This window comes from Passer domesticus, chromosome 7, assembly GCF_036417665.1.
Source record: "Passer domesticus isolate bPasDom1 chromosome 7, bPasDom1.hap1, whole genome shotgun sequence".
Taxonomy (NCBI): domain Eukaryota; kingdom Metazoa; phylum Chordata; class Aves; order Passeriformes; family Passeridae; genus Passer; species Passer domesticus.
In genome coordinates, this window is record NC_087480.1 from 52,060,497 (window position 1) to 52,077,607 (window position 17,111).

Genomic DNA, 17,111 nt, shown 5'->3' on the forward strand with positions numbered 1-17,111 from the left:
TGTGCCTCCAGTTGTCACGTCACTCCATCTCCTGTCTGCCTTGTCCCTTCTCCTCCGGTGTTTCTCATCTCCAGCTTTTACTCTCAGCCCTAACTCTGCCAGTGCTCTCACTCATCTGCACTCTCCCACTAGTGTGTTTATTTCAGTTGGGTTTCAGCGTGATTTCTTGTAGACTCATCCATTGCAATTTTGCACTGTTGAAAGGGGGTTATTCAACGGAAAGTTTGCAAAAGTTTGGGAAATGCTCCCAGGCCTCCACCACAGGAGAGTTGACATCTCTTGCAGCTCCTGAAAGTCTCTGTACTTCCCACACAGTTGTGACCTTCTGAGGTCTTGTGTCTTGAGGGTTTTAGATGGATTGCTTTGGTGTAAGTGTATGGAGGTAACATTTTCACAAGAGAATAGTCAAATTCATCTGTGCTGCTGCTGATGGTCATGAAACTCTAAATGGAAGGAGAAAAATTCTTGAAAGGTTGAGCAAATGTGACTCTGGGATAAGAGGCACCTTTGTGTTCCTCATGTTTCTCTTTTAAGTGCACTCACCCTCAAAAGTGATGGCATAGTGGAGAACCACTGACCCAGACCCCCCCTTTCTGAGATGGACATTCTGATGTTGTTTTGCATCATTAAGGTTTGTTTTAAATGGATAAATCAGAAGCATGTCTGGCTGTTTAAGCCCTCATTAATTAAACCCAGCCCTGGTTTGACAGCCCAGCCCACTCTGGTGCACAGTCCCTGTAGTAGTTTTCACAGCCTGTGTGCACCAGTAATGACTTCCCAATTGGAGTGTTGTTTTTTCTAGCCCAAACACTCAAAGCTGTCTCTTTAGATTAACTTTAGCGTGTTAATCAGCGTTATGTGATAAGGCCCTCCTGAATTCTCTTGTGATTTTGGTTACCCCTCTTGATTGACCTCTGGATTTCTTGACAGAATGACTACTACCTATAAATCAACACAACCTCGTTTGTTCAGATTTCCCCTTGTCCCTTTTCCTCACCCTTTTCCCTGAATCACTGCTGGAAGTTAATAATCTTACTCTTGGAACTGGTTCTGTTGCTGGGGGTTAATGTTTTCAGCTCCTGTTAAGTGATTTTAGAGTAAATGTGAATTGGTGTTTGTTACGTATTTGCATTACGTTGCCTTTGTAGCAAATCTGGGTCAGGGAAGAAGACTGCAAACCTTATTTTTATATGAATGGGCTTACGTATCTGTCATCCTCCCTTTGGAACACTGGAGATTGACAGCTGTGATGTTACAAACTCCTTAAAACTATTTCTTCATCTCCTATTTCTACTGCAAATGCTGAAATGAAGTGACAGATGGAATGCTAACTCGCCATCCGCTCTGAGCTCCCGGCCGAGCACGCTGAGTGTGCAGCCATCCCAGGGCCTCCCCACATGCTTTGCTGCATGCCCGTCCTAGCTGATGACATTAGTGACTCAGCACCAGAACCACATGGATGTTCCATACGTCCTGCTTGGGAACCGGTGGCATCTCTGTGAAAAGAACCATCCATTTCATAAAACATACGTTTCCCGCACCCCCACCCCCTTCCCACCCCCGTTTGAGTCCTGATGAGGTATTTTAAGAGTGTTCTTGACATTATTTAAAATATATGTGTCCTGTTTGAATGTCAAATATGACATTTCTGTGAGAGCAAACAGAAGCCACGTGCTGATCTCTGGCTTCTCCTAGAGGATTTCTGTCAGCCTGATGCCTTTTATTTAAAATGGAGGTCATTGAATTTCTAAAGATAACGACAGATTAGATGAAAGTGCTTTTATGATGGTGAGGTTGTGTCCATGTAGAAGTGACTGTTCTGCCATGTTCTATACCCAGCTGCACTCTTGTTCCTCATTAAGGTAAGTTTGATGCTTTGGAATCCATTAATTTGGTCTGAAAGGAAGGGTGAACTAATTACTCTGAATGAACCCTTTTGGTAATAATGGTTGGGGGGAAGGGGTGGTTTTGGTGTGATTTCATTGCTGCTGTGACTGTGTCGCTAGGAGTTGTGTGTCTGGAGTTCTTGGGATGGTATCCAAGACATTTCTGTCAGAGCAGCGGCAAACCCACCTGGAGGGAACAGCATGTGGTTAGAGAGAGGATGACCTGAGATATTCTACCAGGCACCCCTCCAAACATGAAGAGATTTTTATCTTTAAACAAACTCTTTTGACCTTATCCACACATATTTGGTCCTTTCTGCCCAAGACATCTCTGGCTTCCCTTAAATTGGAGGAACTCCCATCCATAATTCAGAATTTCCATTTGTAGCTTCACTCTTTACCCCTCTGGGACTGCCCCAGATAGTAATTTAATCTTGAAATCACTGTTTGTTCATCTGAAAGACACAGAGCTGGCGAATGCCTGTCAGATTAGGCAAGAGCTGGCTTCTTAAGGTGACCCACAGATAGTATCAGCAAATCCGTGTTTAAGCAAGTTATATTTTGAAAGTAGAATGTAAGATGTTCCTTTCCAGCATTTCTCTGCAATTTAACTCACTCAACCCTTTGTGAAACCTGGCTGCATTTTCCTGCTCTGGGCTGTAAGAGAGAGAGAATGCAGCTGTGTTTCTAGTGGGTGCTGGACTGAGCAGGCACTAGATTGGATACACATGAGGAGGTAAAGAAATATCATCATCTCAGGCATTATCCCTTTCCAGTCAGATTTATTTGTTACTTTTCTGTCACCACAGGAAATATCAGAGGTTCCTATACATAAGAGTATTTCTTCCTTGCAGACGTCAGCGTAGCAGAGGTCTGTCTGAATTAACTTTAGATCAGCTCACTTGGGTGTCAGAAGCTGTCTGGGAAGCCAGGTAAACACCCGCACCAACTTCTGTATAGCTGTAGCTAAACCTTTTCCAGTCCCAAGTGAACTGGTTTAAATATAGCTCCATTATTTCAACGCTATCCTGCGAGCTGGAGCGTAAAGCTATCCAAAGAGATTAGAGGAAGCTAAAAGAATTTTGCTGTCTCTTTTTGAGGATGTGTTTGTACATTTGGTTGTACTTTGTGTATTATAGGATTTTCTTCCTGTTTCTTGAGCTTTTCCAGTCACCAAAAGAAAGCAAAAGGAAAGCAATTTTAAAATGAGATCTGCTTGCAGGAGAAGTGTCAGGCTGGGTGGGGTAGTGCTGGAAATGCTTGTAATGCCATTTTTCTTACTGTCACATTTAGATTGACTCATGTCCCTTTAGAAGTACACAGAGGTGTTACTGTGCTTTTGACAGTGCTGTAGTTTTGCTTCTGAGGCAGAGTCCCCCGAGATTCCCTGTACTTGCTAGTGAGGGATCAGAGCATCCTGAAACTCTCCTGTCTAAGAGGAGTCCTCGTGCTGCTGAGACTGTTGGGTCTCCTTTCCTCCCTCTCTGCCTGAGTCCAGCTCCTGGCAGCAGTCAGGTACTATCAGCAGCTGCCTCTGGTGCTCAGAAGAGTGATTTCTCAGCAGTGCTGCCATCCAGAACAGGCCCCTTGTATGCCAATCCCCGTCCTCGCAGGCATAATAACCATAATGAACACTAACAATGAAAATACATTTGTAGTTACCTTGTTTTGCATATTTGGCAGTGCCAGTAGCTTGTGGAGGCTAGGTACAATCCTCTAGAACAGCTGGGAGATGCTGCTGTTATAAATTACCAAAAATAGTGAATATGGGAAATGCTTATTTTCATTTTTAGTGACTCTCACATGGTTTGGTGTTTTTTCACAGCTCCCACAGCAAGTGTTTGTTATCTCGGGCAGCAGCCAGGATGTCAGCATCCAACTCTCCTATTGTCAGGGCTTCACATTGTTTCTTTGTCCACCATATTCACATTTATGAGTCCTTATTTGGTCTGGGGTTGTCTCTGACCCTACTGCACAGCTCTCTGGATTTTATTAGAGAAATTCTCCTTCCCTAGGAGGAAATTTTTAGCAAAAGGGATTGAGACCCATATCTGAGCACTTGTTGAAGAGGGAACTGGCTGAAGAGGGTTCTAAAAATACTGCTGGAGGAGAAGGCAGGTAGTATTTTTGTGAAGGAAGCTGATGGGAAGCAGGGGGAAAGAAAAGGGAGGGTTTTAGGATAGCCATGTGCTCTAGTGTGCAGATGGGCTAAATTTGCCCCTTTGCTGAAGGACCCTGGTCAGGTAGCTGGCTTCATTGCATCTGCATTGCAAGTCCTTTCCTTAGATGAGTGCTGTGTCTGCAGCCTGGTTTCTCTGACTCTTGGGTGCTTAGAGGAACATTTAGTTCTATGTCTGGTTTTATAACCCGGGCAAAAAGTCAGTCCCCGGTTGTGAGCCCAGAGGACTGAGCCTGTGAATGCCCTGGTAGAGAAAAAGAGCTGTTCCCACTGCTGGGGATGGAGCTCCAACCTGAACTGGTGAAGAAAAGAGTTGCCCCAGGAGCTCTGGTGTTTGGCTCCATGTGGTGCTCTCTGGCAGAAGAGAGCACAAACTCCCAGTGAGCTACAGAGCAGGATTTCAGAGAGATCAACTTGTATGGCAGCTCAGAGCCTTTTACATTTGGGTTGTCACCTGGAGAAGAGAGTGACAAGCCCTCCATGGCACAACAGTACCCAGCACTGCCAAAAATTGTCTCTTATCAGGATCTGCCTTCCCCATGCTTTCTCTGTGCAGGGCACTTTTTAAATGCTTCTTTTAACCACTGTCACTGCAACTAATGATTCTGCCTCAGCACAAGTATATTTGAATAGATAAGTATCTTGGAAAGCTGCTAACGGGGCTGTTGTCTGTGCCCAAGTTATAGAGCAAAAGAAAAGCTAGGAGAGGAAAGGAGAGGCTGGCAAGGAGATACCAGCATAGAGTAAAGAGGAATAAGGAATATAAAGTAAGGAATACTTGTCAGTCAGCAGGGCTGACTCCTGCCCTCAGCCCTAGAAAACTCTGCCTTGTCACCGTTCTTCCTGGCACGGGAGAGCAGCCAGGGGTTTTTCTCAGGAGCTGTCAGCTTTCTGATAAGCTGAGATGTGTTATCAGGAGAAGGTCTGAGGCACAAGCAAGACTGACATGACACAGCAGTGTGGTGAGGAATTGTTCCCCTCTTCGTCTGGAGCCCTGCTGCAGAGGAGCAGTGGGGGTCAAGTGGCGCTCAGCAGGGACAGGTTTCACTGTGATGTGCACGTGCTGCTGCTGAGTCCCCCAAGCTCCCAAGCAAGCTGTTCACTGCTCCTCTGTGTGCTTGTATGCATGTCCTGGTGGTAGATGGTCCTCATGCATCCACCAAAGCCCTGCTGTCTGATTGCACGTCAGGACTCAGCCACACAAATGGGAACAAGGCACCTGGCACGGGAGCACTGGGGGAGTCCATGTGAGAAGTCTGCAGTAACATCCTGTGTGAACGAGACCTCACTCAGCAACTTATGCAACATAAATCCCAAAGTAATGAATAAAAGTAAATCAGCCTTTCTAGCCTTTTGCAGAGGCGCAGAAGATTATGAGATGCTGACAGGGCTAGGAATAGAAATCAGATCCTTTGCACTTGTCAAGGCAAAGAATTCATTGCACTTTTGAGCGTCTTTGGATGCAGCTTCCATGAATTTCAGAAAAACATGCTACTCAGAACTCAGCTCTTAACTTTCCTATACTCCATGTGTCCTGTCCAGCCTAGACATGAACCCTCCAAGAGATGTCTTTCTTTCTCTGGGATCACTGAACTAGGGCTGAGAACATTTCATAGGAAGTTTTTTCCCAAGTCTCAGATGCATGTCTGCCTCCAGCTTTCTGATTCCAGAAATGTCTGAGCTTTTAAACTTTATTCATAAATCTTTGTACTCTGAGACACCCTACACTTTCCTGGATCCATCACTTAGCTGTAGGTTGTCCTTCAAGAAACCCCCCACAGCCCTGCTGACTGTAATCAGTTTACCATGATCCTTCCAGTTTCTGCTGGCTGTCAGTTATGCTGCAGGATCTGTATGTTTCTCTAATGATGATTTATTGCAGGACCTGTTTTCTTTCTGTTCCATATGAAAGGTTTGTGTTAACTTCCTTCTGCTCTGGGTTCTTGTCTTCCTCCTGACACACCATAATCTCAATAGTTGTGCCAACCCAGACAAACCCGGAGTCCCTTGCCCAATGTCCCTGAGCAGTTTGTAGGCAGTTGCTGACACGTTGCATGTTTATAGTATCATTCTAGAAATTGGTCCGTGTTGACAGGCAATAACAGCATTTCTTTTGAAACTCCCCTCATTTTCTTCATTCTCTTTTTTCTTTCCACTATTGAGGTCCCTGAAGATGAAAACACAGTTTGATTGACATTTAAAGAGGCATGGTGATCACGAGTGTAAAGGGTAAAAAAATACCAGTGATATGTATTAAATGGCTAAAAGGGTCATATGTTTATGGCAGAATTATCTAGGGATCTTACTTTTTTTCTAGGCAGACACTACTATCACTTGAAGCTGGCTCTGCTTCCAGCCCAACCAGTTGGGTTTTTTATTAAGCTTGGGTATATTTTGCAACAGACAGCTTTTCACAGACAAGCTTGATGGAAGCACTTGGAATGAGCTCTGCAGCACATGCATGCCCAAGGAATGATGAGCAGAAATTACAAAGGGGGGTAATATATGGTGAGTTCTGAGAAAATCTTCCTGACAGAGAGCATAACCAGGCAGTGGCATCAATTCCTTGAGGAAGTGGTGAAAGACCTATCACTTGGCACATTTTAAATGGAATTGGACACAAGACAAGTACATTTAGAGCAGGGAACTATCCTGCCCTGGCCCCTAGGGATGCGCAAGGTAACCTAATAGGTCTTTTCCATTTCTAGATTCTCTGATTCTCTGTATCATGTCAATGCTGGCAAACTTTGTCCTGCTCCACTGCCTATCATGCTGCTGTCTGCTTGAAGATGTTTTTCCCGGACAGGATGTAGAAATTCACTGTTTTTCCTTGAATCAACTCAGCAGAGTTCTGTAGGCTTCAGCCTGCGGGTGTCCAGAGAGTGCTGTGGCCAGGCAAGCTGGCAGGTCCTTTTGTTAGTAGGTGGAAAGACTTTTTGCAAACGAGCTTTCTCTGTCTAGCTGAAGCCTCATTTCCAGCACTAATGCAACAATAGGGAGGGCTCTGTACATCATTTTTATTATATGGCAGAACCCAGGGAAGTTCATTTTTCCCCATGACATATAGGCTTATGCTACAGTCTCAATTTATCCTTCTAAATAATGTAGGTGGCAGTGGTTGATTCACATTAGTTTTTCTTCTGTTCTGATGATAAGAAAAACTGAGTTTGACCTCTGCAGCTTGAACCAGCAAGAAGGGAGAAGGCAATTTCACAGCTATTCTCAGTGCAGCTCTCAGTGGTCATTTTCAACCGTGGCGGGCAGAAATGAGTTCAGATCATTACAAGCAAAGGGGTTAACATTTTTTAGTTTGGTATATGGTTTGTGAGCAGAGTTCCCTTCTTGCAGGCAATACTAACCAGCAGAATCTGAGCACTTGGAGGCACTTAAAAAATTATTCCCACAATGCCTGGGGAAAGCAGGCTGAGCAGCAGCCACTTCAGTGTCTGGCCAGAGGCCACACACTGCTGCAGTGCCAGGTTGCTGTCATATGCATCCTGCTTCTTTCTTTCTCTGTATCTCCATCTTTTAGTCTGCGTATGGAGCCCAGTTAAGGGAGTTTAGATGTGACCAGTTGTGCAGTCATCTGTGCTGGGCACGAATTTGGATGAAAGGCCAGGCTCCCAGGCTGAGTGCTGCTGGACAGTAGTGAAATATGCTGAGTAGATTGAGAGAAAACCAGCTTAGACCATCGCTCACTTCCGCATCAGTGTGCAGGTTCCCCATGTAAATTGCTACTCTGTGTGCCCTCACAATTACTGCCATTATTTACATGAGGCCTCATGCATTTGGCACTTTGGGGATGGGATCAAATCATATCCCAAGAAGTGTGCAGCCTGGGATAAACAGCTGTTCCTGACCCAAAGCTGGGGGAGCAGGCACTGCTGGAACAAAGGGAGGGTGGCCTTCACATGAGCACCGTGCAGCCATGTGGGTGTATTGCATTGGTGGGTATCTTTCCTGTCTCAGACTAACTTTCTAATGTTTTTATATTGTATATGATGAAATCTGAAAACATACGGAGAGAGCATTAACAGAAAAAAGTTGATGAAAGGCAAAGTGTTTTCTCAAAAAGAGCTGTCTTTTTGAGACATCACCAAGGAAGAGTGCTGAGGTGGGAAGGATGGGACTCTGCCAATTTCTGCAGGAAGGTCATAATTTGTTGAGTGTTTGCTAGGCTTTGTGTGGATCAGATAAGAAACAGCTACAGTTAAGTGTGCTTTGTGTTTGCCTGTTTTGATTAAAGACTTATTAAAGATCCTTTTATTAGGCAGGAGTCTCATATGAAGCTGTAATTAATATGTGTGTATGTGTATGTTTTCTTCCTTTATTGAAGAAAAAAAATAGAAGTGGTTGGGATGGTTAGAAATAAATCAGTAATTTGTTCCCTGCGCATTAGAAAAATAACAATGATCAATTTCACAAGTTTCTAACGGCAAACTGGGTACCTTTGGCTGCATGCTGGTATCTTATGGGTCCAGGGAACATCGTGAAATATTTATCCAGGAGGATACCTTAAAAGTGTGGGGCATGGCCTTCCTTTTCAGAGGCTGTTGGTCTGATTACCAGATTTGCCATAACCTGAATTGTTTGTTTCATCTTGTTTGTGTACAGGAGCTCTGCAAATAGAGAACAGTGAGGAGTCAGACCAAGGCAAATATGAATGTGTTGCAACCAACAGCGCAGGAACCCGCTACTCTGCCCCAGCCAACCTTTATGTTCGAGGTAAGAGCAGCTTCCACCCAAGGAGGTCATTCTCCTCCTTCCTAAAAGCTCTGTGATTTTCAGTGAAAGGAGAAGTTCCCTGCCTTCTGCCCTGATTACACTTGTGTGATCGGGCCTTTTGTTCAAAAACCAGCAAGTTAAGTTCAATGATATCTTTGATCTACGTTGTGTTTGACTCACAAAGCAAATCTGTTTTTGCTGTTTATGTGGTGTTATGTAAAATACTGAAACATGAGCAGAATGGGAATTCCTTTCTCTCTTGAGCTCCTTAACTTCTGTGTCATAGTTACCTTGATTGGGATCAAGGTGTGGCTTAATCGTTTCAGTATAAACTAACCTTTGGTGGAGTAGTCTAAAACTGGTCATGCTCTGACCAGCCAGAAGTGCTCAGCTATACTGAGCCAGTATTTAGGCCTCTGCTTTGGAATGTGTACCTTTAAAAATGGAACAGTTTTTTGGAGTTGTCCTAATCCATCTTATATGCATCAATGATTGAGCCTTAGGGTATTAATGGCTCATACTGGGAACCTGCTGGAAATTAGCCACAATTCATGTAAGGCAATTTTTCTAATGGTTATGCTATGTTGCCAATTTAGAACTGTTTTCAACATACCAAAATAACTAGGTTTTATATTAGGATAGTCTCCTGGCAGTTTTGTTGCTCTATATTAAAGGTGTTTGAATTAGCTTGGAGAGAAACAAGTGCTAAATTCCCTGTACACTTTCTGTTAATTTCAGCAAGAAAAAAAAATGCTGCTTCATATGAAACTCTGTAGAACCAGAGTCATTGGTCAGGAACCCCTGGGAAATGTAGTTATGGGTTTTCCCAAGAAAAGAAAGAACATTCTTGTGCTGGTGCTTATTAGGAAGTTAGAACCAGATTTTATTTCCATGTAGTAAATCAACAGACTAATAATAAAATCTCATATTCATTTCTTCCTTCCTCTGATTTAAAGAAAGAAAATACAATCTTAAGGCTGTATATGCATAGGTTAGTATGGAAAGAGGACATGAGAATGATAAAGTCTTCTCATGCTGTGTGTTTGCTTCTAGGGGTGGCTTCTGGCATTGTTTTTGTTGCTTATTATGGGGGACTGCTTTTTTATTTTGCAGCCTAATTTGGATTATAAGAGTCTTTGGAAGACTGAAGTATCCAATTAAGCATATTCAGAAGATGAAGCTATATCTGTGCAGTGGAATCATTCATTTCACTCTCACAATGTATTTATGGATGATTTTAAATTCCCTGTATTCTTGCAATTTCATTTTCCAGGCAAGCTGTAATAAAATTCATCCCAGATTGACCCTTTGCTCTCTGAGAGAAAGGATTCTAGTTACCAGGTTGGCTGTTCTTGCATAGGTTTGTGTGGATATCCAGCTGTATTGCTGCAGTATTTGGGATGCTTTTGCTTCCTGTGACATGCTCAGACTGTCAATGTTCTATTTTCTATAGACATGTGGCTGAAAGAGGCACAAAAGCTTCAAGAGGTAGAAAAGCCTCTTCTTAACAACTTTACGATTTCTTACTAATGAACGCTCTTTGTTTAGCAAATGAATCCCGGAGGACTGAGGAGTGTACTGGATTTCACACTTGGCTTGTGCTCAGCAAGGTTCATCTGTCTTGCTGGGGCTAAGCATGGGCTGTAGGTGGTCTGCACATGTGAGAGGATCCCCATGTTCACCAACAAAAGCATGTTCTCTGACATACGTTTTGCTGTTAACTGTCCCCTTTTTTACACATAAATGTTTGGAGCAAGCCTTTTCTTGCACATAATCTTTACAATGTGAATCTCCAACTTAGATGATCCTGATAAAGTCTTTCTGTATATTTAAGACATGACATCCCATAAATTATGATGATGCTATCAGATTATATTTCCTGTGCATACTAGGTCCTAGATGGTATTTTGCTTACAGTTTCTGATAGCAAATGTTCTACAAAAAAAACAGGTCTTATTGTTACTACATTAGTTAAAGAGTTCAAAAAGTTACTCAAACCGAGAACAGTATATTATTTCTTTACTGCAAGGAAAGAAATAGAAATATCTTACTTTCTCAGGTCTGGGTTGCAGGATAGAAATTCCTGATTTTTTCTTTTTGTGATGGTCCTACAGTATTGTCATTAGACACATCAATGACTTGTAGTAGGATCTTTAGAAAGTTCCTGCATGTTTACTAGAGGGGACATTAATTAATGCTAAATTACAGTGGAAATTAAATCTGCACTGCCACTGCTTGGTGGTTTTATAATGATTGACCTCATGAATACTCAGGCAATCGTCCACTTCCTTGGGAAGCATGGCTGAGTGCTGAGCAGGAGCACTAATTTCCAGTCTGTGTAGTTCTTGGGACTGCTTTTGCCTGCTCTCATTTACAGCCTATTGCTTTTCTAATAGTTCAAATGTTTGTTTGTCTCTTGACTCTTGGGATTTATGTTTTTGATCATATTCTCCCCTTTCCTAGCCTCCCAGGTAATCCTTTGTGAGTGGGCTGTGTTAGAAAGCACAGGCTCATTAGCATCTTTATACTTTTCATGCTAACAAAGGAAGAGACTGGGTGCTGAGAAGGAGTATCTGGGCACTGCTCAGGGCTTTCTATATCAATGGAAAAACAGGAGGAGGAAGTAGCAGGCTACACCAGTGTCTTGTCTCTGTAAATCCTTTAGAGCCAGCACTTCTGCACAGATGGACTTCATTAAAAGTTAAAACATTTCCACACCAGGGATTTGTAAAGGAAAATGGATGCATTTTCCTTGGAGCTATTATTTTCATCTTACTAAGTGTGCTGGAAAGCAATCCTCATAAGCCTTCTGCTTCTGGACTGATGGGTCTATCTGGCTGCAGCTGCTGAGCTGGGAAGGGGCTGGAATCAGCACTGGGAGCTGACTGCCTCCCACTGCTGGAGGGTGGCCCAAAACATCCAGACCATCAGAGGAGCAAGAGCAAGGTGAAAGCAAGGGCAGGGAGCATGCCAGGGCAGGGTGGCTATCTGGACCTTAGCAGGGGCTTTGAAGGGAGCACAGTGGCATATTCCTACCCATGCCTTTAACCACAAGCATGTTTGCCAGTGCTGGTCTGGATGTTATCATTACCACTATGAAGAAACAATCATCCTTTTGTGGTCCATGGTTACATCTACCACAGTATATTTTAACAATGATTAGATTTGGGACTTGGTGGTGCTGCAGGGAGAAGGGAAGGAAATAGAAACATGGAAGATGTGATTCCTCTAATCCAGAGAGTTTGCTGTCTAATTTAGAAGCAAGAGATCCAAGATGTTGATTCAAGATATTTAAGAAATTGATTTAAGAGTAGAAGGCAGATTGGACCTAGTATGGAAAAAAAAAGTTGATGTCGTTTTGTCATGCTCTCTGGGAGTATAGTGTAATTGCACTGATTCACCTATATTATTGAGTTTTTAGGAACACATTTCACTTTTCATTTGCCTACAGCTTCAGGGACATCTGCACCAAGAGAAGAATTTTCAGTCACAAGTCTTGTCCTACGAAATGCCTAGGAAGCTGGTGGCCTGTGTGGTGCACCCCACATTAGATGCACTGTTATTTTCCTCTTTCCCTGTATAAAGGGGTTTTCTACTCTTTCCTGTCTCTATACAGGAAGCAGATGAGTAGGAAGACTGTATGTAAGAATACACTGTGAATTCACTGCAAGTGGTCCCCAGTGCTCCTTGCAGCAGCAACCAATGCCAGTGGTATTAGAATAGTACTTACAGGAGCCCTGGCTGCATACTTGACATCAAATGAGAAATCTGCTGCCCAGTTTTCTCTTTTTAAGTGCTGCTTTTCAGGCCTTCAAGGCACATCCCAGTGGGGCAAATGCAATGAGTTCTCTAGCCCAAAGTGTTACACATACTGTAGAGAAGGAGCTGCACAGTTGCTTTAAAAAAAAAAAAAAGCCCCATTTAAAACTGAATTATCTCCTTTGTCCCCAGATGGCAAACTAGTAAATCAGACTGCAGTAAATAGAAATGGTATTACTACAAAAACCTTTGCTTTCTTGATCTGCTTTTTGAAAGGCCAGGCTAGTATTTCATTTGGCAGTAGGGAACCCTGCTTGGAGTCTGCAATTTTATTTGCCAAATTTTACCAAGGAGCCATCACCCAAAATGAAATTCGGATTGCTGCTCTGTCCCTAGCAGCAATTCTCTGGCCTCTGCAGGGTTTTACCCTTGAGAACTTGGCAGTAGCTTAGGCTCAGACACGGAGGGAGCTCACTGAAATGGCTACTTGTGGCTATATGATACTTACTGCAGCAGGGACCTTGTGTAAATAATAATAATTCTGAATGACTGACACGGGCCTGGAGCAAGAAGACTTGACGCCTTTAAAAAGAACATTTTCTGCTTATGTAATATTAAAGCAGCTAAAATAGCAACAGCAGTCAAAGCTCAAGGCTATTGCCAGGAGAAGAGCAAAAGCTGAGGACAGTGGTTGAACAGTCAGCAACCAAAACTGGAGATGTCTGAAAAATAGCTAAATAACAAGGGAATTCGTTTGTTTACAGCCCAGCTGTATGCACACTTCTGGCAGTGTGCTCTGTTAAACCTGCCTCTCCTCAGGGTTGACGAGGGTGACAATACTTGACCGGAGAGGGGCACTGCCAGTGCTTGAGGGCCTGGCAGTGATCACAGGCAAGCAGAGACCAGAGAGACTTGTGAGGGAGATGCCTGGATGACAGGAAACACGAAGCAGCAGTTGAATCAGGCTGGATGACCCTGCCTGCTGCCCATCAGAAGAAGCAAAGGCAGGCTGCGGTAGAGGCCGCAGAGCGGAGCCCTCAGCAGCTGCCACATGGCCGAGGAGGCCGTGGCTGAGGGGCCACCATGTCCCTGTGTCCCTGCACAGTCCTGCCCTCGGGATAAGGCTGCAGTGCAGCAGAGACCAGTGACACTGCTGAAGGAAGTGCACTCCTGTTTATGGGATTTCAGTACTTTTGTTTTCATTTCCTCTGCCCCGGTGCTTCTGCAGGCTGCAGCTGTGGCCGTGCTGCTGTGACCCACGTCGGAGCAGCTGTAGTGTGGGCAGGTGCTCTTGGTGGTTGTGAGCAGGCTGGGGCCAGCACAGCCAGGGCTGTGCCACATGTGACAGCGGCACTGTGGCTCGTGGTGCTGTCAGCTTCAGAGCCAGAGAAGCACAGGGAGGCTTCTGACAAGTTTTCTCCTCCCCAAATATTACTATGAATATTTTTGTCATATTTTCTCCTGGCAAGGAAGTGTGTTCACCATCAGTGTGTTTCTGTGAGCATTCTACTATGCTGTAATGACCATGGTTTAATAAATAATAGTCCTTTGTCCTTCAGCTAGCACATTCCATCTAAAGATTCCAGTGTGCTTTGTAGAACTCAACTAAATAAGCTTAACAATTTTGTTCCTTGCAAAGTCCTTTGATGGTTCAAAGTGCATTGCAAGGCTCAAGTCTTATTATTTGTAAAATGATCTTTATGGAAAATAGGAGAGTGACTGGTGGCTCAGTGTATGATAATGCAACACAGAAATGAACTTGAAAGCCTCCTTCCCCTCCTCCCCACATGACCTGCACAGACATCTGTGGAACAATTAGGCCTGCATATCTCTGCCAACTAAATGTCCATTTCCTCCTCTTCCATATCCACTTGCACAAAGGACTAAGAAATACGTCTCTGGTGCTCTGAGATTTTCTGCTCATAATTGAATTCATGCATGCATGTGTGTGCACTATGAATGGGGAAAGGATGGTTGGGCACCCTGAGCATCCTGTCTGTCTCTCTAGGATGGAATATACTCATCACTGTGGCATGAGAACATTGTTCATCGGATATAATGGAAGGTTGTCTTATTCTCATGTAATCTGGCGTAAAAAAGACAATCTGGCCTTTTGTTCCTCTATACCACTAAAAGCTGTAAAGGACAAAATTTGATTTATGTGGAATCCTTGAGACACAAGATGTGCTTTTGGAGATAAGCAGGAACAGGTTCATCCCCCTCTGGGTTTTTGTTAACCTCTCTGTCTTTTGGATTCCAAAGTGTATGGGTTGGCCTTTATATTAATGCCTTGCATAGCGCCAGAGGGTTTTCACACAGGACAGATGCTGGCAGTTCCAGTAGAATTGCAATACCAGTTGGGATAATGAACTTTCTTGATGCTTTCAGGGAAGTATTGGCTTCCCATTTTGAAAAGCTTTGGAAATGTGTTCCTTTGTCTGAGCTAGTGATCTAAACTCTTAGACCTGTGTATTCATATTCTGGCCACAGCCCCCTGCCTTGGTTCGGGTCACTAATGACCAAGACTATTCAAAAGCAGAGCCCCCCATAAATCCAAATTCATTCTTTCTGCAACAAGCTGCTGTGGTTGGAGTATTGCTGCTGCTGCACACACAAGCACATCTGTGGCAGAGTAAAAGCCAAATTCAGTCGGCATAGGAATTTCTGCCTGTAGATCATGAGAGCCATCTGACAGTCAGGACTGGCAGACATGTGTCTGATATGGCCTTGCTCTTTGCTTCTTTGCTGTTTCAGCTTGGATCTCAAATGGAGCCCTGTTTTTACCTTCTAGAGTTTAGTATCCTCTGATGGCTTCTCTGCTGTGACTTCACTTGCACTTAGACTGGCATGTTCAGCTTAGCTGCCAGGCAGCTCAGGTTCATGAGGAAGCAGTGGTGTGCCTAGTGAGCCATGGTGTTCTGCAGGGGGATACTCTGCGTAACCCCAGGCTTAAATCCTCTGCTTCTATCCCTGAGTGGTGGGGAGGCAGATGATATTTACTGCTCAGTCATTTGTTCTGTAAAAAAGCCGAGAAGCCATTGATAAAACGTGCTTTTTACCTTAGGAGTGACATGGATAGAGAACTGGAGACACGGGATCATGTGAATGGAACCTGTAAGGAGATGAAACTTCCAATTTACCATTTATCAGATTTACCTCAGATAAAGCAGCAGCTGTTTAAGCTTTAACTAAGGGAACAGCAGAGAGAACTTTCTGCCCTCTTGCTTTACAGCTGTTCCAAAATAGCCTGCTACTGGTTTTTATTGTTTATAAACCACTAATATAAAATGAGATTAAGAGATAATCCAGCAACTAATGACAAATAGCAGGTCCTAAACTTGTTCTGTTTGACAAACCAGAAAGTTATCTGTTTGAATTAGTGTGTTTCACATGTCTCTCCTCACCTTTCTAGCTCTAATCTGAAGTGTCAACACCTGTGGAAAGCCACTGCTGGAGCCTACTCCTGTCCATGCCCACTGATGCAGTATGATCCCTGCCAGATTCCCCAAAACAAAGCTGCTGGCTGTCCCCCAGCTGGAGCAGCACCCCTCACTTTGCCCCCAAGCCAGGCCAAGTTAGCACCACAGTGAGTCCCCTTGGTCTGGCCAGGGTCTCTCAATCCCCAAGGAGAGGGGGTGGCTCTGGGGGCTTCAGCAGCAAGAACAGGTATTCCTGTAGCTGTTTCAGCATCATCCCTCAGTCTGACACCCTTGCCCGTCAGTCTCACAGTCCCAGTGGGTGCAGTGGGTTTGGGTTGGTCCGCGCTGGCAGCACTTGGAGTTTGTGTTGCCCTATTGCAATGTTAGTGCTGCTTTCCAGAAATGCAGCCTTCCACAAGCACAACTGGTTTGCAAGAAGCACTGTCCTTCCTGAGCAAGGGCAGGAAACAAATCCTCCCTGTTGGGAAGAGCTGAGCAGGAGGCAGGAGCCCCTCATTGCCTGCTGAAGCCATGCAGATGTGATACGCTCCATTAGATTAGGAAATAAAGTGCTGGCTTGGGAGCAGCAATAAAGAGGTTTCCTCCCATCACAGGGTCTCACAGGATCAAATGAGCCTTATGCTAAGGTTTTGTAGAGCAAGAGGTAAATCTTTTTCCTAAAGCAGGATGGAGGAAACCTGGACTTTAAGCTTATGGCTGTGTTAAAGATGTCTTGGTAGGGCTCCTCACTGGATGTGGCCCTCACAGGCCAGTTAAGCTGTGAGTTGGCTGGTTCAAGTTCCCTTGTATCAGTCCAATTGAAAAAAAATGTAAATAAGTGTTTTGCTGTTCTCCAGCAAACTTCATTACACTCCATAGGTCACTGTGGTAGCTGTTATTGGTAGCTTGTTGCCTTGCCTGTATTGTGTCATATTGGTTAAAATCCTGTCCTCTGATTGCAGGAAATGGCTTACTGTAATGTTGCACTGTATAATGCCACATGCTGTTCTCTAATTTGCAGTGTTTCTGCTGGAAAGCAAATTCCTTCCCCCACCTTCTCCTTCCCCCATCAAAAATGTGACTCATAAGCAGTCTTTAACTATCAAATCCATTTGTGTATTCTCTCAGCGAGGGTTCGATTAC

General features: G+C 44.0%; 1 protein-coding gene across 16 annotated transcripts in view; it reads left to right on the forward strand.

Annotated features, from left to right (window-relative positions):
* Window positions 1–17,111, forward strand: part of PTPRF (protein tyrosine phosphatase receptor type F) — a 375,635-nt gene that overhangs the window by 276,888 nt on the left and 81,636 nt on the right. For all 16 annotated transcript variants that reach the window (XM_064428625.1, XM_064428623.1, XM_064428629.1 and 13 more), the window contains one exon: window positions 8,680–8,790. In XM_064428625.1, the coding sequence (XP_064284695.1) occupies window positions 8,680–8,790 (111 nt within the window). The remainder of the gene's footprint in view (window positions 1–8,679; window positions 8,791–17,111) is intronic.